A 21,736-nucleotide genomic window follows, 5' to 3' on the forward strand; every position below is an offset into this window, starting at 1 on the left:
ATGTATCACTTTCCTGTAATTTTCGAATGTCAAGGTTGTGTGATGAGGAGGTATGCATGGGGGTGAAAATAGAAAATCCAGCTGCTGCCTTGACAGATATATTGTAATGTTTAATTGCAGATATTGCAGCTGTGAATAAAGTTCTTAAAAAAAAAAAAAAAGAGTATGCAATGCTTTCCATGCCTTGGATTTAGGCAGAAACTTGGCATTTGTATGGTTTGGTTAAGGTAGAGTGTTGATACCACCTTTGGAATGAAATGTGGATCAGTTCTCGAGACGAGTCTGTCGTTATGTATTTGGAAGTAGGGTTCCTGCAGTGTTAGTGCCTGCAGTTCACTAACTCTACGTAGTGATGTTATTGCTACTAAAAAGGCCATCTTGAATGTGAGCATCTGCGGTGTTGAATTGTGTAGAGACTCAATGGAGCTTGCATCAGCTGAGCAAGTACTATATTAAGGTTCCATGTGGGTGCAGGCACAGTTTTTGGCTGTGCGATTCTTTTTGCCCCTTCTAGGAACCTCTTGACCACGTGAGAAGTGAAGAAGCTCTTCCCGGTTTGTCCTCTTGTATCTGCTACAATTGCTGCTAAGTGAACCTTTAGCGATGTATAGGTTAGTAGTAAATGTGTTAAGTACTTCAGAACTGTTTTTTCTTTTGTCACCTTCTTGGAAAGGTGTTCTTTGAGGCACCATCTTTTCCATTTTGCCGTGTAAGATGTTCTTTTAGTTGGCTTCCTTGTCTCTCGTAGAACTGTCATTGTGCTTTCTGGTAGGTTTAGGTGTGCACATTCTATGTCCTCAGGAGCCATGCTGCAAGGCTCATGGTCTCGGGTTCTGGGTGAAGCACTTTTCCCTCTTGCATTGTTAGTAAGTCTTGTCTTTTTGGCAATTTGTAACTTGATCCTTGAGATTACTTCCATTATCTCTGAGAGCCAAGTCTGTCTTGCCCGTTGTGGGGCAATGAGTATCATCGTCACGTGGCTGCTTTTGCATTTGTTGATTACTCTGTGGAAAAGTGGTATTGGGGCGGGAAAGTGTAAGCATTTATCCACGACCAGTCTACCCATAGCGCATTCCCCAGGGACTGATTGCAAGGTTGCCTGGAAGCGAAGCGTTGGCATTTTGCATTGTGGTGTGTTGCAAAGAGGTCCACTTTTGGAGTTCCCCATTTGTGAAAAATCTTGAGTTCTGTTTGATTCAATTCCCACTCATAGGATGATTGCGCCTGTTAGCTCAGCCTGTCTGCTTCTATATTGTCCTTTCCTGGCAAGTGCATTGCTATTATGTTTGTTTCTTGGGATTGCCCATGTCCAAAGTTTCAGAGCTAGAGTTCAGTGTGTCCACGATTGTGTTCCTCCCTGCTTGTTTATGTAAAACATGGTGGTTGTGTTGTCTATTTGCAGTAGTGTGGCTCACTGGTTAGAGGCGGCAGACCCGAGAGCAGAGGACGGCCCGGGACCAGGGTTCGATTCCCGGCGCGGCAGGTTTCTGGACCAGGGTCAGCGGACTCGATAATTCTCTCGCCTCGGTGCCCACTCTGATCAGCGATCACACTCGGCAACTCTGGGCATTAGCTTGCCTCATCTTCACTAACGGCCCCACCAGACCGCTGGGGATGCCTGGTCTCACCCTGAAGATACCCATTAAGGGACCATCTCTCAGGGAAGCCAGGAAGGGTTTCGCAGCGGTCGAAGCGCCTTGGGACCCTACGGGTAAGTAGTGCGCTATATAAATGCCTATACATTTACATACATTCTATTTGTATCAGAACTATATGTTGGTAGAGCTCTTTCTGAAAGGCTTTTAAGGCTAGGAACACCGTTTTTAACTCTAGGATATTGATGTGCTGTAGAGCATACTGCTGTGTCAACAATCCCCTTACTTTGAGGTTGTTCATGTGCGCTCCCCATCCGATCTGTGAAGCGTCTGTTGTTATGGTCACTGTTGGAGTTGGTTGTGTGAAAGGTCTCCTTTGTCATATGTTTGTTTGGTTACACCATGCTATTTCCTGCTGTACTGTTTGCGTGACAACCACTAGATCTTCCCAACTCCCTGCTGCTTGTGACCGCTGTGCTTGAAGCCATTCTTGGAATGGTCTCATGTGCAGGCAAATGTTAGGAAATAAATGAATGCATGAAGCCATCATTCCTAGCAGCTTCCCCACTGTCCTCACTGTCAGAACTTGGCCCTTCTGGTGTAGCTATGTCTCCTTCAGAAGAGCTAATATCCTCTTGTCTCTTGGGAACTTCTTCCCCAATATTGCATCTATTCTTGCTCCTGAGAACACTTTTTCTTGTTCTGGGGGAAGATTTGCCCCAGTGTATGGAAAATCCGAGCTGAACTAGTGTCAATATTACTTGCTGTATATGCTGTTTGCAGAGTCTATACGAGCTTGCTCTTACGAACTAGTCTTCTAAGTATGGGTATACATGGATCCCTTGTCTTCGTAGATGAGCGGCCACTGCTGCTAGGCACTCTGTGAACACTCTTGGTGCTGACTTTAGACCAAAAGCTAGCAATTTGAACTGGTAGTGTGTTTTGTCAACTACAAATCTTATTAGTATCTTGTTTTTCTTGTTCATGGGAATGTGTAAGTAGGCATCCTTTAAGTCTATGGTTGCCATGTAGTTTCCTTTATGCAATTGAAGAATCGCCTCTTGCAGTGTTGTCATTTTGAACCTTTGAGTCTTCATGAATTTGTTGAGAAATGTGAAGTCTAATATTGGATGCCGTGTTCCATCTATCTTTGCAATTAGGAAACACGTGCAGTAATTTCCTTTGTTTCTTTCTTTGTGTGGTACCTGTTCTATTACTTCTTTGGCTTCTAATTCTTGTACTTCTTGGAGTAGTTGAGTAACTTCTCTCTTTGAATGTAATTTCCTCTTTGGGCCTTTGTTTGGAGGTTGTTTGATTAGATGTATGCAGTAACTGTACTGTACTATGTTTAAGATTCATTTGTCTGAAGTGATCTCTCTCCATTCGTGGAGGAAGTACTTTAACCTGCCTCCTACCGGTGTAGTATGGTGGAGGAACTGTTTGTTTATTTGATGATGTTGTTGTTCTATTGCGGGCACACTAAGTGATGTTTCTTGAGTGTGTGTACTGCTTGGAATGCAGTCACTTTGTTGTTGTTGGCGCTCCCCCTCTTTGTGGAAGGTCTCTTCCCCGGGGGCGTCTTGGAAAGGATTGTCTTCCTTGCTGGTATTGCCAATTTTGTTGTTGTCCTTGGTTTAACCCTTGGTAACCCTGATGCGAAGTTGTAGGGTGATGGTTACCTCTGCCCGTTGGTCTCCTTGAGGGGGTGCCTCTACGCATGCCTCTGAATTGTAGAGCGCCACTAGATCTTGCTGTTTTGTTGGCCTTTTTTTATTTGGTTCAGCTTGTCGTCCATTAAGCTTCCAAACAGCTGCTCCATTGAACTGTGAGTTCAGTATATTTTTCTGCACCTCACGTTTGAAACCTGAGCTCCGTAGCCATGCATGCCTTCCTTCAGTGATGCCAATAATCATCTGCCTGCTTGATGGTTCTGCTGCATCTAGAGAGGATTTTAAACATGTATTCACAGTATTCTTTCCTTCCTCTATAAGTAGCTTGCTCTTTTTTGGAATTGTTCCGGTAGGTGCTTTAGTAGCCCCCCCCCCCCCCACCTCCTCCCAGTGTTGGTATGCATGTCTGTTGAGCAATGCATTTGAATTTGCTATGCGCCATTGATTTGCCGCACTTCTCTCGACCTTTCTCCCCATAAGGTACATCCTCTTGCTTTCTTGGTCTGGTGGTGGACCCGTGGTGGTTGGTACATTAGCCCTTTTCCTGGCCGTGGCTGTTATAATGAAGTCAGCTGCCACTGACCCCTTGATGTAAATAGGGTAATTGGAGGAGTGCTTCTATTTTTTCTCTCCTCTTGTTGTGACTGCCTTACATGTGTCAGGCTCCTTAAATGCCTCTTTCCCTGGCCAGTACACTTGGCAGCATAGGGAGGAATTGGTTCCTTAATTGTGTAGGCATTAAAGGTTCGAGTAGAAAACATGATTGTGGTTTTCTTCCTCCAGTTGTACTCCATAGGTATCTGCAGCCTTATTGATGACTTGGCTGTACATGCCACTGGGGTCTGGAGGTGAAGGCCTCGAAGGATAGGTATCAACAGTCTTCTGGGGAGTTGGCATCGAGGTCTTGCCATTGTAGCTTTTGAACCTCAGAGGTTTCCGAGCCCACATAAGTCTGTTTGTCGTTGTCTTCTCTGAAAAATAATTATTCTTCTTCTTGCCCCTCGAGCGGTTCGGGTGTAGTTGGAGGCTGTAACTCCACAACACTTTTCTCTACTTCTGTCGAAGTTTTTGGCAGTATCTGAAATTGCTTCAAGCTTTCGTCGAACTCTCTTTCTTTGCAAAATACTCGCCATTTCTGCTTCTAGCCTCTTCTTTTTCTTCTCGATCTTGGACTCGTATGTGTCAGCGTCGACACTTTCTGCCTTTCTCTTCGCTGTCAACTGCGCCTTCACGGCAGTCGAAGACTGTTTTGACTTTTCTTGTTTCAGTATCGTAGCGTCCTTTCCTTGTCCGTCTTTCGACATCTTTGATCTTTTGAGGGTCTTTGCCATTATGGAGTCCTTGTCTAAGGATCCAACAGAGTGTTTCTCTCTCATGCAACTGTGGACGTCGAGTGCTTTGACCCCTTCGAAGCCCTTAAATTAATTTTCCGGGACCCGTCTAGTTTTTTTTAGGTCGACCATTCTCTTACCTCTCTTGACTTCTTCTTTTCGACATCTACGACCTGGGCGTCTATGTTTTCGTCCACCTCTGGACCTTCGGCGACACTGTCCTCTTCCTCACTGGAGAGTCCAAGGTCTTGTAGCGAAGGTGCTGTGCCCTGCATGTTGTAGTTGGCTCTTCACTGACTCTCTCTTACTCTCAAAGTCTTTGGGGTGAAAGCCGAACATGCGTTGCCATCTTCACTTTGGTGATTGAGTGGTAAGCAAAGGTTGCAGTCAGGATGTTGGTCCTTTTCAGAGTACTTGTGATGACAATTTTGGCAGAACTTGAACGGTGTCTTGTCCATTACCGCGCACAGGGAGCTCCCTGTATGCGCATTGTCTGTTCGTCGGCGAAGGTTGTTTTTTTTCAGCTTTCGGCGCACTCCGGCACCTTGAATTGAAGTCCGGTATGTCGAATCCTCGTACTATTTGTATTTTTAGTTTATTCGTTAGTTTTCATTGATTCTTCTCTCCAAATATCAGGAGCTCCTTCCATATCGATCCAGACTAAACGGCAGAAAAAACAAAATCTGAAGATGGTGACTAGAGGTGGGAGCTTCCGGAGAAAGCACGTCGACGTCACAGAAGGACACCAAATGGTGGTATGTCGACACCCAGCAACAAACGGAAGAAAAAAAAAATACAAAAATTCCGGAACCAACCACTAGATGGCGGAATAATGCACAGCATGTTAATCCAGGAAAGATTCACGCTGCAAAACCATGATTTCCCTTAGGCAGGTACTGTATATTCTGTCAAGATGGCTACTCCAAAACACTCAGTCGTTTTTAAATAGTGCTATGGGCAGACCGTTTGAGCCTGGAGCCCTGCTGCTTCTACAGGTCTGTATTCTTGCTTCAAACGTATGTTTTTGTAAAATTTAGACATGGTGCTCCACTGGATGTGCTTGCCAATAATTCATTTTTAGTTTGGTTCTGATATAATTTGGAAATGTGCTCTACCCACTTTTCTTCAGGCACCGTATTTCCTAAAGGTCCTGTGGGCCCTCACTCGAGTTGGTTAATAATGAACATTAGTGGCTTGCTGTTTTATGCCTTGCAAGCCTCCACAATTCTTATCCACTCCTGGTCCATGTGGGCTTTCTTGGCCAACCATACTGCCTTTTTGGACTCTTTCCTTATTTCGTAGAAATATTTGGGGAAGGCACCAGGCATGTGTTGAGACTCCAGATTTGTAGCTGCTTTGTTGAGTTGCTGACTCTTTGCCTTAAGGCCTGGGTGTAGCATTTATTTTTGTGTCTCCTGCACGTAGATCTTCCGTTTGTGATGGCCCAGATGTTTTTTCAGTGATGCCTGCATAGTCTTCCATTTAGAGAACGGGTCTGATTCTTCCCCTTGCCCAGTTGGTAAGCTTGCTTTCCATTCCTCATACTTTTTCAAGGATAAGTTGGTCCATCTTATCGCTGCTAGTGACTACCTGGATCTTGTGTACCAAGATTTTTCATACGGTCCGTATGCTGGTTATTTATATATTTTCGTGATCTGGGGATGGTGGTCGTTTTTGCATCTAACTTCTATATGAAAGCTCAGGATGTCATGGATTATGGAGGAAGATGTGAAGGTGTAGTCCAAGGTCCCTTCAGAATTCCTTGACTTTTATGTCTGCGTTTGCTATGTTGATGAGCGCTGTCTTTTAAGTCATTCTGCGCCACTCTGCAATATGAAATTGTAGTCCTACTGATAGTTTTGAGAAATGTTCTGGATTTTGGTTTTAAAAATCTGGCCACCCTACTCACGACACTGGAGTCAGGCGGGAAGACAAATCCAAGCTCCTCTGATGGACTCTGGCTCTATGGGTGTATGACCGAGCTGGCAGTGCAACTGCTATCTCGGTGCCTAAGAAGAGTCTGTCTTCGTAGCCCTGGACAGACTGACTCTGTTGATACCTCCATGTACCAGGCAAGGGTTCCTTAGGGGTTTCCCTGAGATTTGCATGCCTGTTTCTGTCTCCTTGATCCTTAACGTTGTGTGCATTTTTCTGCAAATGAGTGCAGGGGGTAAAAGAAGGAAGAACCTGGAAACCAAGGCCTCATTTTCCAGCACGTAACAGCCTGCTAACAATACTCTTTAAAACTACTTGCATGACAGGCCTTATCTCAATTGGAACCAGCAGTCGAAGTGAATTTTTAAAAAAGTATGGGAACTGTGATCCTAAGTGCAACTGGGGTGGTGTCAGTGATTGTGAGGGCAGCATCAAAGACATGGCTAAAAAGAACAAAATATTCAGTAACTATTTTGTTGGTCTTTTATCTTCAGGTAACTGCATATAAAATAATGCACACCTTAAATGAAAAATAAATGCAAGCTAAATTATTCAGTTAGAGCAGCACTATTTTATGCTATGAAACCTCGATTGGTTAATGTGATCACTGCTCATATTTGTGTATGTAACAGAGAGCCACAGAACTGAATTCTGGTTTGTACAGTGGGGAAATAGTGACATCTGTTTTAGTGTTATGAGGTCAAAGCCTGTGACAGAAAACACTGGTAATATGCAAATCATTATTTCAAACAGGCATTATACACAGTGTTAAATAGAGTGCCACAAAATGCAAAAAAAGATTTAGGTTTAAAGATTGAAAAAAGTGCTTCCAAAATATAGATTTTATTAGAACATTGGAATTTTGAGAGTTCCACTGAAGACAATGGAGTAGCTATGGGCTAATAATGGCTGGTATAAGCCTGGAGCTCCAACATTCCAATGTTTGTCTTTATCTTTCTCCATTCTTAGTATTAGACTCTTCTATCCTTAGGGGGTGGGATATTCTAAAAGCCTTGTAGCCCTTCTGCTATTTGGGAGCTTGCAGCTGGGGCTTATAACTTGGGTTCCTGACCTTTAACAACCGGTATAGACCTCCAAATCGGGCTATAAGGCTGTAGTAATAGACTAAACCCACTGTAAAAAAAATTATAACTTGTCTATTAACATGCACTCCTCGGGTCAGTTGATAATACAGTACCGCTCAGAAAGAATACATCTTTGTCCTCAAGAATCGTCAAGTGAACTCCATCAATTTAAGTCAATACCAACTTCCAAACAGCCTTTACTTTTGCAGATTAACCAGTTACACACGTTTCCAGTTTTTTCAGGCAGAAAATAACCTGGCAAGAAGGCGTGTTTCCTTGTTTAGCTGTCTGACCCGCCCTAAACTTCAGAGCACTCGAGACTCCCTTCCATCAACTTTGGCAGAGACGTTTCACATTTTGGCTTGAACCGCCCGGACAGTTGTCTTGAGAAAAAAGTAGGGGAATTGTTTTTGTAAAATTAAAAAAGTATGGGAACATCATGCTCAGCAGATACTGACCACTGCTTGGAACAGGGCAATATCATACTTGCTTACGATCTGTACATGTACAGTTAAGTTGAATTGACCATTTCTGCAAGTGTATTCCAGCCCCTATCCGAACTGCTTAAAGGACACACGAACAGCTGTCATTCAACCCTGTCCCACCAATCGAACAATCGACCCAATACACAGCAGAGCTCAAGTACCCTATTCCGGACCTGCAGCACCCATTTATATTCCGGTATCGGGACACACACACCTCTCCCATTTCACTATAATACTAAACTGCTGCCCTCCTTGATAAATCCAGTACCAATGCCCACACACCGCTTTACCAGTGCACTCTAGGGCCGAACTGTCCGTAACGGGAGGCAGGAAGGGTGGGTGCTGGTTTTGTAGCAGTAGGGGCTGGTTTTGTTACTGGAGGCCTGTTTTGTGGCGGTGCTTCAATATCGGCTCCCAGTAACAAAAGAGGCACTGCTTCACACTTGCACCCACTCCACCATCCCACCATCCAGGGGTGCTGGCATGGAAAAAATGTTCAGGGCTGCTTTGGGTACCCAGTCCGGCACTCTAATGTGGACTTGCTGGGCCCTTACTTTTCCAGTACTAGAAGCAGACGCTTCTACTTGCATATCCTAACCCTGACTAGCTGTACCCTTTACTTTCACAGTACTGGGAGTGGGACCCACACAGCTTAATCAGGGCCCCGTAGTCTTCACTTACAGGACCGCTCCAGTTTTGGGACACAAACAGTGGGCTGCCAATGCATCGCAGCACTGACCTGCAGCGCCCCCTAGTGCTCTTACACCATCATTTCCGACCTTAGCCTTGTGGTCTGAGCCCGCTTGACACTTTTAGGATATGAATCCTCCGAAGTGAAAGGTCAACAGCACATGCACACCTCTAGCTCAGAAAGGCAAAAACAAAGATGGCAGGACCAACAACGCCAAAATAAAGGACTCGAATCCAATGTAATAAACTACGTCCTCTGTTTATTTCCAAAAATATAAAGTCTCAAGACGAAATATTCCTGATAAGACGCTGGTTAGAGACGATACAAACAGGTGGTTAGCGTTAGTGATTACAAAGTGCTATTGGGCACGATTTCTGTAAAGATTTCAGTTTTGCGATCTTCTCCACGCTGACATTATAAATTAGCAGCGTTACGCAAAAGAACACCAAGTTTTCTCAACAAATGTTGTGAATATACATTTATATCATAACACAGAGATGTACCGCTTCCCCGGCATTTCCGCTGCATCCCTGAGCCTGTGCATGCATTTAGAGCCCCTGCGCGTGTCGGACATACTCTCCACGCTCTTTGTATGACACAAGACTATCAGAAAATGTTGAACTACCCTCTTGCAAATTCCCCTGAAGCTTGTTGCAGACCCGAGCAAAAAAATGCATTTTCATTAGTATTCGGAAGCCCCTTTTGATTCCATCAAGACGTGAAGACTTTTTATCAGCCCATGAAAGGAAGCAGAGGAGATTCTGGAAATCGTGGCTTGTTTGAAGAATAAAAGATGTGCACCTTTTATTATACATAATATATGTATACACAGGTTAACCACTTCCCTTCAGGTCAGAACGGCCGTTTGTTCTTGTATTGGACTTATGTGTGATACGTTGATACATTCTGGGTGATGTAAGCTTGTTTTGCTTCCTGTGAACTAATTACATGAACACACCTGAGAACAATAATTTGTGAATGAACAGTTCGGGACTGCAGACAGAGTCCGTAATGCTCCGAAGTGAGGTGGTCACCCAATGTATACAGGCATTTTGAAAGGGGATATTAGAGGGTAAGAATGAAGAAGAAGATTAGTATATTGAATATTATTACATTTAAGAATTGGTGGTTCCTCTAAGGAGAACAGCATTGACTGTACTGAATTAAAAGTGTCCACCTTTAATTCCAAAAGCCTCCAACTTAGGTGGGCACGCAGGGTGAGGCACACAGAGTAGTAGAGCAGGCCATGTAGAGTATGATCTTTTTCAGTCATCCATGTTTTTTTAAGTGGGATAAACCACACAGAAAGTGCTTGCAAATGGAAAATGTAAGAGTTCTGGGGGTAAGTCAGGAGTAGTCACATTTACTTAAAGAAACATTTGTATGAAACAGGTCGTAGTGTTTTGGCAGCGGTTTCTCTCTTCAACGGCACATAGGGAATCTGGTGATGGCGGAGGGCCGAGTGTTTCTTTTGAAGGGGTTAGTGAACAAAAGGAGTGGGCACTAAAATGGGTTAGATGACCCACAAGGGTCCCATGTCCCCCGGTGAAGGAGGTGGTGCCCTTGATAGTGTTAGACATATCTTCTGCTGGGTCCCTGAGTTAGATGCACTAAAATGCCGTTAGTGCCACGAGGTAAAGGAAAATCACTTGCAATCACTACCGTTCATTTTTTTTCCAACGCACTGCTGGTCCGGGAGCCCTAGCTATTAAATCGCTGGCTATGAGCTCCCCCTACTGCACTCAACAGGCATCTCTACTTCTTCATAATTCAGCTTAGTATTCAAAAAGGCAAAATTCAGCAATGATGCTGGCACTTTTTTCCCCTGTGTTTCTCACGAGCACAGAGTCCCACTTGTGAATCCCAGATCTGCAGAACTCACCAGAGCGCTGCTGACCCCCTCCCTCCTGCATGGATAAGCTATGGGTTTTATTATATTTCCCCATGTCACCAAACACTTAAAACCAGGCCCAGGTGAATTTTTTAAATTGTGCTTACATACGTATAGGATGGTCATAGTACGCAAGTTACGGGGAATTCCGAAAACAACGCCACATAATTACACGATGCTCATGGCAAAATGTTACCACAACCGTGGAGTAAAGTGAACAGCCAGAACAGTAGCGGCAGTTGCTCATGCCACTTGTGTTCTTTCATGCTATATTACCACGAATGGGGCCACTTGTCAAAAATTGACAAGAGGCACATTTTGTGCTAAAATATAGCACTGAATGATGGATTTGCAGGTCACTTAATTACACGTAATTTTGTGTATTTTTTCCAAAATTTCATGCAATTACACAAAAGTAAATTACATGGATTTTGCACACCCTTACTCAAAACACCCTTACTAAAAAAAAAAATACCAATTATAACTTTCTGGTTAAAATCTAATCACTCAGGGCTTGGACCAGAGCAATAAACTGAGAACCATGCACATTTTCACAGATTAGCTTACCATATGCACCTGTCCACAACAGCTACATATAAAATGTGCCTTTTCGAGGTTGGGCTTTGTTAATCATTTCTGTGTACTTTTTAAGTGAATACTCCATCACATGCACTTTATTACAATTCCCCACATACCTTTCTACACTCTGTAAACTGTGGCATCTCCTCACCTCTTTTAACAGGGAAATGTGTGTACCTTTCTAATCCTACCGTGAACCATGTGCCTGTTACTGCACCCTCGAGTTGCTCCTTGTACATCTTTCCACATTTGTAACAAGTTAATTCCGTGCACCTTTTCACTAATACACCGATGTGCACAAAAGCAGATTGGATTGGTGAATTGAAATTCATTTACCTTTCCACATCTGTGAATAGTGAATGATGTGCACCTTTCTATTCCAATTTGTTACCTATGTGCATTCTAGCACATCTCTCCAGAGAATCACAAGCATCTTTCGGCAGGTTTAAATACTGAACCATGTGCTCCTTTCCAAGTTTGTGAATAGTGAATCATGGGTCAGATGTACTACACTTTAGTGGTCGCAAACCCGCAGATTCGCAAAATCAGAGGGGGTTGAGTGCCAAAAACGGTATTTAGTATGTACTAAAACAATTTTACGAGTCAGAAAAGTTTTACCGATTCCTAAAATGGGTTTAGAGATGGATACCAACCAAACTGCAATTTGTAAGGGGCGCACGGCGGAGATCCTTTCCAAATTAAGATTCAGTAGCATTAGTATAACTGGTTTGCGACATGAATTCTGGTTGTACACTATTGATTAACGACTCCCAAGTTGGGGTGGTAATTGATTTGCAAAGTGGAAGTGGTCCCCTTTGGACCTCTACCCCTGTGAGAATTGGGGATGCAGTTTCAAGAGTAGAAAAGGCAATGGTCCACAGGACCACTGCCAACTCTCACTGTAGTTTTGAAAAATGTAAACTTTTTATTTTCATTTTATTTTTTTAAAGCATGGCCATTTTCCTTATGGAAATCAGGCTGCTTCAAAAAAATTATTTTTCAATTTTCAAAAATAATCACTGGGATTGTGATATGCTGACATGTGATAGGCCACCATCCATGTAATTGCAATCACTCAAAAGGAATCGCAATTTGTAACCCACATAAGGAATGCTAACTAGGCAGGTCGTTTTGCGACCCCCCCTCTAATTCAGTATTTTACTAACTGAATTATCAGTGCATAGGTTTATTCACAAAATAAGACACTGGTGGCAAAAATGCATGCTCACACTTTAACAATCACTAATTGTGACAAGTATCTCAGTACACATGGCCCCAGCGCCCTTTCCAGTTTTGTCAATAGTGAACCAATGCACATTTCCACACCTGTTAATTGTAGAACAATTGCGCTAGTCCGCATCTTTGAATAGTTTACCTCAAGCACATATGCATGCCTTGGAATGCTAAACCACGTGCAACTGTCCACAACAATGGACAATAAACCATCAACACGTTTCACACCAGTAAACAGAGAGTTACATGCACTTCTCCACACCCTTGAATTCTAAACCAGAGGCACCTTTCAAGCATGTGAGTGAGTAGAAAATAACATGCAGTTTCCATGCCTATGAAAAGTGAACCTTGTCTACTTTTCCAGCTCATTGAATAACTGAAGCCCTTGCACTTATTCACGCCTGCCTAAGGAATAGTTCAGAAGCCGCAAATAGGCAAGTCAGCATTTCTCTCTCTCCATGTAATCATGCTCTGGATGTTTAGCAATCACTGGAAGGAAACATTTATATGTCCGATTGCAAGTAAGGCCATCCAAGCCCATTGCACCTGACCAAATGTGTGGTAAGGATTACATGGCTTCCTTGGTTTGTACAGGCTAGAGTGGTAGACACCAACAGATGTGCTGAGCTGGACGATATTGTACGTGGACAAGCTGTATAATAATGATACATAAAAGAGGTTAATGTATGAGATGAAGACTGCACGAGGGTGAATGAACCAGGACTAGTGTGAAAAGGGAACAATGTAGGCATGAATGATAAAGGTGCAGAGTGGAGACTGGCAGTGTATGAATAACAATAACCAGCGAAGAAAAAAAAAAGATGTAGTGCGTTGGCACCAGCAATATCAACCTTACTGATGCAGGGGACAGACTCCATGCACCCACATAGAAAGTGAAGCCCAAAATGCAGAAAGGCACATGTCCCAAATGGGAGACGGCGCCTTCTCGTAGCATAGCATGTATCTGTACCAACTGCAGTTATCTGCCAATGCATCCTGACTCACCAGAACTGCAGTGTTTAGCAGAGAATGAGGTAAAAGCCCATAAAGCACATGTACAACACATGAGTGGTGGCTTTTGATCACGGTAAAGGGACCCGAAGACATGAGCATGTCTCAGCACAGTATGCTGCAAGACAAAGTGATTGTAGAAGGGCATAGCGGGGCCCAAGCCTCTTACCAATCACAACAATATATCAATACCACTGTCAAAAATCATATCTTGAGGATGCAGATCTTCAACAACCTCATTCATGAAGGAACAGGTGTCCTGGGACACAAACTACATCTGGGTTACTTGGTGGCATGCACTCCTATTCAGAATCTGGCACCGTTGAAACGTTGACCCTTTTGTGGTCATTAGTTAGCTAAAGGCACGTCATGAGTAGCAAAAGACATAGGAGCAACACCAGAGGCAGGACCTGTTTTCAGTGTGCATTAGTTAATTAGCAGGAGTTAAATACCATGCTCTGCCTTTTCTCGAATCTATCTCTCAAAACATTTTACGAGTCTTATTTTGATGTGATGTCCATTTGGGGGGGTGCCAATGAAGCTGCGGCATGATGCCAGCAGTACTGTCAGTGTACCATCGGCAGAGTCTTGTCAGTAGCAAATCAGCATCTCTAGGTTTGGAGAGTGTTACCTACATCTGTAGTGTCATGATCACAGGTCCGAATACGGAGGCATGACTGCAATAGTGTTTGTGGACAGTATTCGGACATCGAGGCATCACCACAGCTTCACTGCCATCTTGTTAACATCACCGGCACTAAATATCCTGACCTCACAACTACATCATTAACAACATTTTCGCACCGCCACCAGGGTGTCAAATTCATGGCCATCCATATGGCCATGACTTTGCAACATTTGTGCACTCAGACTTCAAGACATCACTGTAACATTGTCAGTAGTGTGTCAACAATGCGGGCAGCATCCTAGCATTGAGGCACCACCAGTATTTCTGAGCTGTCAACAGCCTGTTTACATTGTGGCAGCATCCTGGCATTACCAAAGTGGCATGTCCACATTGAAACCAAAGAAGAAAAAGCAATTTTCTTGACAGCTGTCCATTTCACTTCCAAAACCACCAGCAGTGTAAATAATCTATTGATGACTGCCATGTACTGGGGCTTTGTGGGCGTGTGGACAATGCCACGGTGCCTCATGCAAAGCCCGCCTAGGATTGTCACGTAAAGAAACAACTTAATTCCCAAGAAACCTCTAGACCCACCCACTTGATGGCAGATTAAAGCACAAAATGTGGATATAAAATAGGTTCATGCTGCAAACGCATCCCACCACCGTCTGCATGCCTGCATCGTGTGTAGCGTGACAGCATTGTGGGCAACATACTGACATCAGGGCATCATCACGACAATGTCAGCAGCATCTAGGGCTGCAATCTTGTGTATGGGCCTCATATCGTCTGGACGATAAAAAGCAGGAAGCCCCATATTCCAGGAAAATAATTCTATGAATGATTGGAGCACTGGCACGTGTTTACTCAGCTTGAAGCCACAAAGCTAAGAATAGATCTCATAGACGAAATATCCAGTAGGTACGAAAACACCAAGAGCCAGGTAAAACTTCAGCAACAAGGCAAAACCTAACTAATGACTCAGTATTTCCGCCAAACTCTGGAGAGGAGTTAAAGCCTGAGCGAAATCCAGTTCTTCCCCTCAATTTCCTAGTCTTCAAACATGTGTAAACAAAAGAACCGATAAAACTCTGCTGACTACAGTTACATTTCACCTTTGTAACAGCCTGGGAAAATATAATGTCCAATTTAATGGCAGCGAAATGTCTATTCGGGCACTAGCCACGCGCCTCTCAACCCTGTGTCCCATGCCCGCTCACCACATGTCGACACCCCCCCTGTCTCTGTGATAAAGTGCCTGCTTGTAGAGAGTCGGCTACAAATGTGTAAGTTGGCCTGGGTCTAGCTAGTGTTTGGATGAATGACTTCAAATGAGCTGTTGGCACTTGGGGTGTCGGTCCCCCAGTTTCCCAAGTCCATGTGTGGGAACTCATAAAGTCCAGATTTATTCTTTGCCTTTTTCAGAATTGTCTTGATTTTATATTGGCATCAACAAGACTACAAACTCCAGAATGCAAAGGAAAATACCAGGACCCGATGAACTACTTCTGCTTGGATCTAGGAAACTCGAGATCTCTGTACATGTTTGCCACCCATCCCCTCCTTAAGTATGAGATGAGGTGCGTGAAGTGTACTGATCTCACAATTCAACCTTCGTCAGTATGAGATGAGGTGTGGGAATTTGCATCTCAATGTTACTGCTCTTTCCTGTATGATGCAGGGGGGGGGGGGGGGGGGGGAGTACAAGCACCGCTCAACATTTCTTCCCACCCACTGTTCAAATAAAATTGGAGTTCAGGAGAAATGGGTTCTAGCTCCTCACGACACACTGTACCTCTCACACCTGCCCGGTAGTGATGTGTTATCTATACAAACCCCCCTGGTGGTTAGTTGTCGCATCAACTCTCTCTATTTAAGTCTTCACCCTGGTGTCCCTGGAGATCCCAGTGGAGGAAATGCTAACATTTTTGCACTTATATTTTGTTTCTAAAGATGTAGGACTGACAACTGTGCATTAGGAGACTGATCTGTACTGTCTACGCACTGGGGCTTTAAGTGCGGCAGGATGCTGCTTGCCTAGCATAGACACACCCTATAACGAAGGTTGCTCTGCAGAACTGAAGCCTCTCACTGAGATGCAAGGGACTGTACCCTCATGCCCCTTGGCCCAAAAGATACCTAAACTGTTGCTGGTCGTCTGAGTACTACATATATATTGCTGTACCTCATCTCTACAATAAGACTTACTCTAAAAATAAGGAAAAGGCCTTTTCATAAGTAAACATAAGTGTTTGCGCTCTTACAAGGTAAAACATTGGACGGTGGTGGGAGTGAGCCCTTGTGGAGTTAGGGGCAGCCCCTAGGGGCTATTAAGCGATACAGAAATCTGGTCTTACACTCCAGACTATCGCCGTACCAGCACAGAATGAAGCCAAGCTTCACTGTGGGCGAGCAATACTTGTGAATAAAGCTAGAGACGTAATATCGCAGGTGCCAAGACAACAGGTGCAGCAAGGATAGCAGAGGTGCAAGCTTCCTTCACACACAGAACAGATACAGTTCAGGCAACAGCTGTACAAACCTCCTTCACACAGGGGTACAGCTGGACACCAGCTGAACAAGATTCCTCGCACACATGAACAGATGCATCAGACACAGCAGCAGTATAAGCTTCCCTCACGCACAAAACAGATACAGCACAAGCAGCATAAGACAACTTCACCTCACCCAGCAAGGGTACAGCACAAATCACAACGGCATGCGTCCCACACATGTAGAAATTATACAGTACAGAAAATAGCCATTTCACCTCCCATCATTTTAAAATGGTATGGGATTGCCCACAACAGTGCAAGCTTTCTAAACGTCCATGTCATGTTTGCAGAGGCAGTGCAAGCTAAACATACAAGGTATAACATGATGGTAGCAGCGCAAACCTCCCTAATACACATCGCTGCCTTTGGAATGTCCTGTGGCTTTTTCTTAACTTGCCTAAAAAGTCTGGGGGTCTTCGGCTATAGGCAACAGATTCTATTGTCGGTAGTGTTCAAATTGTTTCATGCCAAGCTCCCCTGAAGTAAAAAATTATTTGCCTGGGCCCCCAACGGACGTAACCTGCTAAAATGTTTATCAGAGTGTGCTGAATACTGCCAATGTGTTAATAGTCCACCTTATCAAGGACACTAAATTATTTCCACAAATTAATGATTTCAGGTATGTTTGTCCAATTGGTTCAGTTTAAATGAACCAAGACTATAAATCCCAGAATGCATTAAGTTGCAAAACGAAAGATAAGAACTGGTAAATTGAGTATGTAACAACATAGAAATATTTGCACAACTTGGAAAAGATTAATTACTAATTTCCTTTTACATAGCTCACACACAAAGCTCATTCCCATCTGGGAAGTCACAAGGCTGCATGTCTTTGTCCACCACCAGACGAGGCCAGGGATCAGGTGGATTTGTACGGGAGACTGAGCTCCATGTATTTCCCTAGAAGACTAAGAGACATACACCCACTTGGGAGTGCTTCTTGTGGGGCGGGTGTCGTTATTCCAGCAGATAAGTGCTCCGTTTCACAGAATGGCGCATACATAATCTATTTTTGTGGCAGACATAGCTATGAGTCCTCTTCCACTCCACAGTTCAAAAACGTCTGCTGTATGCTTACTGATTATCGGCAATAGAGAACCTTCACTGAAGCTGCCCAGAGTTAGCGAGAAGATGACAGTCCTTCTCCTAAATGTATCATGCAATCTTATATGGTCCCTTCGAAGTGTGGGCTATGGAAAGGCTCTGGTCCGCCTGTCTAACTGCCTAAGTTTCTAGGTAAGGAGACGGCTATGAAAGACAACATCCCATTGTGGCCAACTGAAAAGGACCCTGATCTGCCAATCTGTCTGAGACCAAGATCTTCCCATTCCTCCACCAAATTTCTCCCTTTAATATTGAACTTCGACTCAGGCTAGTTGTTAACGTTTTGCCTTGAGAAAGTGCCAGTAAGGGCCTTCAGCTCTGTTCTAACTCTGTCCTTTACATACCAAGCAAACGCAGAACTGGCCAGTTGGTCCCTCATCAGGGAGACTGGTATCTCCGCTACAACCATAAAGAGAATTACGTCTACAGTTTGGAACTTCTGAACCTGGCCCCTACTAGTCTAGAGATTGTGAAACTTCTAGTATACTGACGCCTTGAGACTGGTTTTGTTTTTTTAAATGTCTCAAGAAGAAATGTTCAGGAACATGTAAATGCTGTATCAAAAATCCACTAATTGGCGGCTGCATTCAAACTCTTGGGGAAAATGTTTTGCCAAGATAGTAACTGCAGGAGGGCCAATACCTGAAAGGTCATTTGAACTTTAACTTCTTAAACATCCCTCTTGGGCACATTATGGGAGCTGTACATCTACCACGAGTATTCCAGTAAGACATTTAATATTTTAAGGGTTTAGATTTTATGAAAATACACTTTGGTTTTTAAATGGGTTGTCTGAATTCGTAACTTTTTTTTTAGTTTACATACTACACTAAATTTCAAAAAGAGAGTTGTGGTGTGCTTTGGAGTCACTGTCTACTACATGTGCAGAGACCACTCAGCCTGATTTAGCAGGAGACTCGACAGAGAGCTTTTTAAGGAAAGTCCATCCTACTACCTACAAAGGACTGACTAAGAATTGATGCAGTCAACAGAACTGGTACAAGAGGGGTCAGATGCACGCACCTTTTACAACAAGGCAATACAGGTTACATACATATATATATATATATATACAAACGCACACACAGAACTGATACATCCCTGGTAATACACACACACAGCCACACACCTTGTACAAGACAGGACTTCCAGGCTTCGCTCACAGACAGCAAGCTCAGTACACACACCACACGCACAGCAACAATCTTGTGAAACACAGGCCATGCAACCTTCTCTCATACACGCAGAGCAAGTACAACATGGAAACCAAATGTACACCCAAACACCTTCTACAACTCTGGGCCATGCAGGCTTCTCTCACTTGCGCACAGAACATATACACATCATGGTCTAGAGAAGTGCAAGCAGCCATCCACAAATATATACAACCCAGGCAGGACAGGCTACCATCGCAAAATCAAAACATGTACAGAAAGGGCAGAAAGCTGTTGAACCTTCATTCACACACATTTACAGAGCTGGCATCTGCAGTACAGGTTTCCCTCACACAAAGTAATGGCACTGTACCCATAGAAATAGTTCACACTCCCCTCATATACATGATGGTTACAACATAAAGGAAGTGAAAGCTTCTAACTGGAAAGGTACAGCAGTAGCAATGCATACTGCCTTCACACACGAAACACGTAGAAGAAAGGAACAGTACAAGCAGTCTTCACACAAAAGGTACAGGGCAGGCAGCTGTAGGGCAAGTTTCACTCACACACAGAGGATGTACCGCATTGGCAGTAGTAGAGCACGATCTAGATACAAACAGAGCACGTGTAGCGGGGTCACCAGCTGTGCAAGTTTAAGCACACAGAACAGGCACAGTACGGGCATCAGTGGACTAAGTATCAATTACAGATACAACACCGGCAGCAGCAGTGCAAGCCACAACAGCGGGGAGCTCTACGATACACCATCCTTGTTGTCTGCATGTGGCGGGGATGTACACTGTTTGCGAGTGGGTTTCATTTTATACACCTATTGAATTCTCTCCCTCTCTTCTGACACTGCCATCGAAAGCTGTTGCCAGGACTCAGCAGCGAGAAGTGACAAGTCATTTGTCGGTAGTGCTCTGTCAGAGCACCTTCCACAATGATAGTCTCAGTAGACTGGCCAAGCTCCTGCGACAAACTTTGCTACCACGTAGAGTGGACAAGGACTAAACAATATGCCAAAGTGTAAAGCCAACCGTGGCCCTCTTAGAGACAAACAAGTATTTGTAAAAGCAGCAGAAATATTTCTATCTTAAAACCGCTCCCCACACGCAAGTGTCCAGGCCTTTTGCCCTCAGCACGTTTGGCTCAGATTAGTCGGCTCAAGCCTATGACATCACCTGAATGTTTCTTTTGCCATGTTTTTCAGTCTCTTGCAAATGAAATCCTGAGGTCAGTGGTCGCCATTCCGCAATGTCCATCGCAGTCCAGGAGGGGATAGCAAGGGCCCCAATGCTTCTTCTTCACTGTGATCAAGGGTCCTCAAATGTATCAGTCAGAGTGATACGGCCCTGCCTTCCGTTGCGGACGGTCTTTGCTCACCACCTTGTAGAATCCACGCAAAATCTTGTACATCCAGACCACGTTGAGCACATCCAAAACTATGCAGGACACTATCCAGGCCACCTGTGGTCCACTGCCAAGCCTCTCAAAGGCTTCAGTGCCAAAGGTGGCAAAGGTTTCGCGGTAGTACCAGGGGATGACTGCAATGCGGACTAGGAAGAAGACCACCGTCATGGCGAAGCCATTCAGTAGCACTGGCCACGAAGACCGCGGCTGTCCAACAATATCGAAAAACCATCTGCAAATAAATAGAGAACAAGCACATTACACATTCATAGTGTCAAATAATCACAAGTTCAATAAAAATGATATGGAGTCTGATTAGGCTCGAGGGGGGGGGGGTGTTTTAAGAATATCCATGTTGTACAAAATAGCAAAGATTACATTTTTAAGGGCTGTTACAGGAATCAAGAAAAGCAAACAGTGAGTATTACACATCACTTGTTGAAGTTTGTGACCATCAGATAAAAAAAGGCTGATTGTTGTGTCTTCCCTTCCTGGAGTATTCAGAAGGCGAGAAATAGCTTTTTAACATTCCAGCATTGGTACCACTGGTGAACTAACACTCAAAAATGACTTAATCACTACTTAAAACAAACATCAATCAATCTTGGATCATTTTCATGCTTCTGCGGTCACATCTGAGCTCTCGTATGCTTGGTGATTCGTTTCTTGTTTTAATTTTATATTGTGTGTAGTTTTTTTTAAATTTAAATAAAGGCCCCTTTTGTATTACCCACACGTAGAGCATTTTTGTCATGGGCTGTTTTTCAAACAACATACTTCTAATGTACTGGCAGTAGGTGAAAAGAGGGGTGCCACACGTTCAACTCTTCTGGTAATTAAAATGCCAATTTACTTGGAATTCCTTCTGGTCCTCTGATCGGTCTATTCTTCTTGTTTGAAATGTAACAAATTATGGATAATTTAGCTTAGGAATCTTGTTTTCTGCCTTAGGTCACGTTTTCACAGCCTTGAGATGTCCTATGTGACTAAACTGTTGTGTATAATTAACTGTTGACTGTTTGGCATGATTGGTTATCAGAACAAGCCTACTTTAGATTACTGTCTTTTTGTAAATACCAAATGTACATGAGACTTCACCATAGTAACAATGTTTTTGTTCTTTCATACCAGTTGTGATTTTCTAACTTCAGTATGGATCAGTAAATATTTGAAATTGTATATTTACATCATATCTGTTAACTAAACATAAATGACGAACGCTGTACTTTTACTTATTTTTTGGTGTGCTCCTAATAAATCCGACGTTAGATGCAAGGAGGGCTATGGTGTATTACACTCAAGAAACCACACCACAGTAAAAAAAACAATCAGTTTTTGTGCCATACGTAAGCCAAAATAGTGGTTTATCAGTA

At 43.6% G+C, this 21,736-nt stretch overlaps 1 protein-coding gene across 2 annotated transcripts in view; it reads right to left on the minus strand.

Annotated features, from left to right (window-relative positions):
* Positions 1-21,736, minus strand: part of LOC147748493 (TLC domain-containing protein 4-A-like) — a 190,461-nt gene that overhangs the window by 32,296 nt on the left and 136,429 nt on the right. The window contains exon 7 of one of the 2 annotated variants that reach the window (XR_015309393.1): positions 20,135-20,595. Coding sequence is in view for 1 of the 2 variants with exons in the window: in XM_086962603.1 (XP_086818729.1) it covers positions 20,286-20,595 (310 nt within the window). In the remaining variant the exon portion in view is untranslated. Of the gene's footprint in view, positions 1-12,432; positions 20,596-21,736 lie in introns of those variants that run through there. The other variant, XM_086962603.1, reaches the window with a different exon arrangement.

Source organism: Lissotriton vulgaris, chromosome 1_1 (genome assembly GCF_964263255.1).
Source record: "Lissotriton vulgaris chromosome 1_1, aLisVul1.2, whole genome shotgun sequence".
In the NCBI taxonomy this organism is placed as follows: Eukaryota; Metazoa; Chordata; class Amphibia; order Caudata; family Salamandridae; genus Lissotriton; species Lissotriton vulgaris.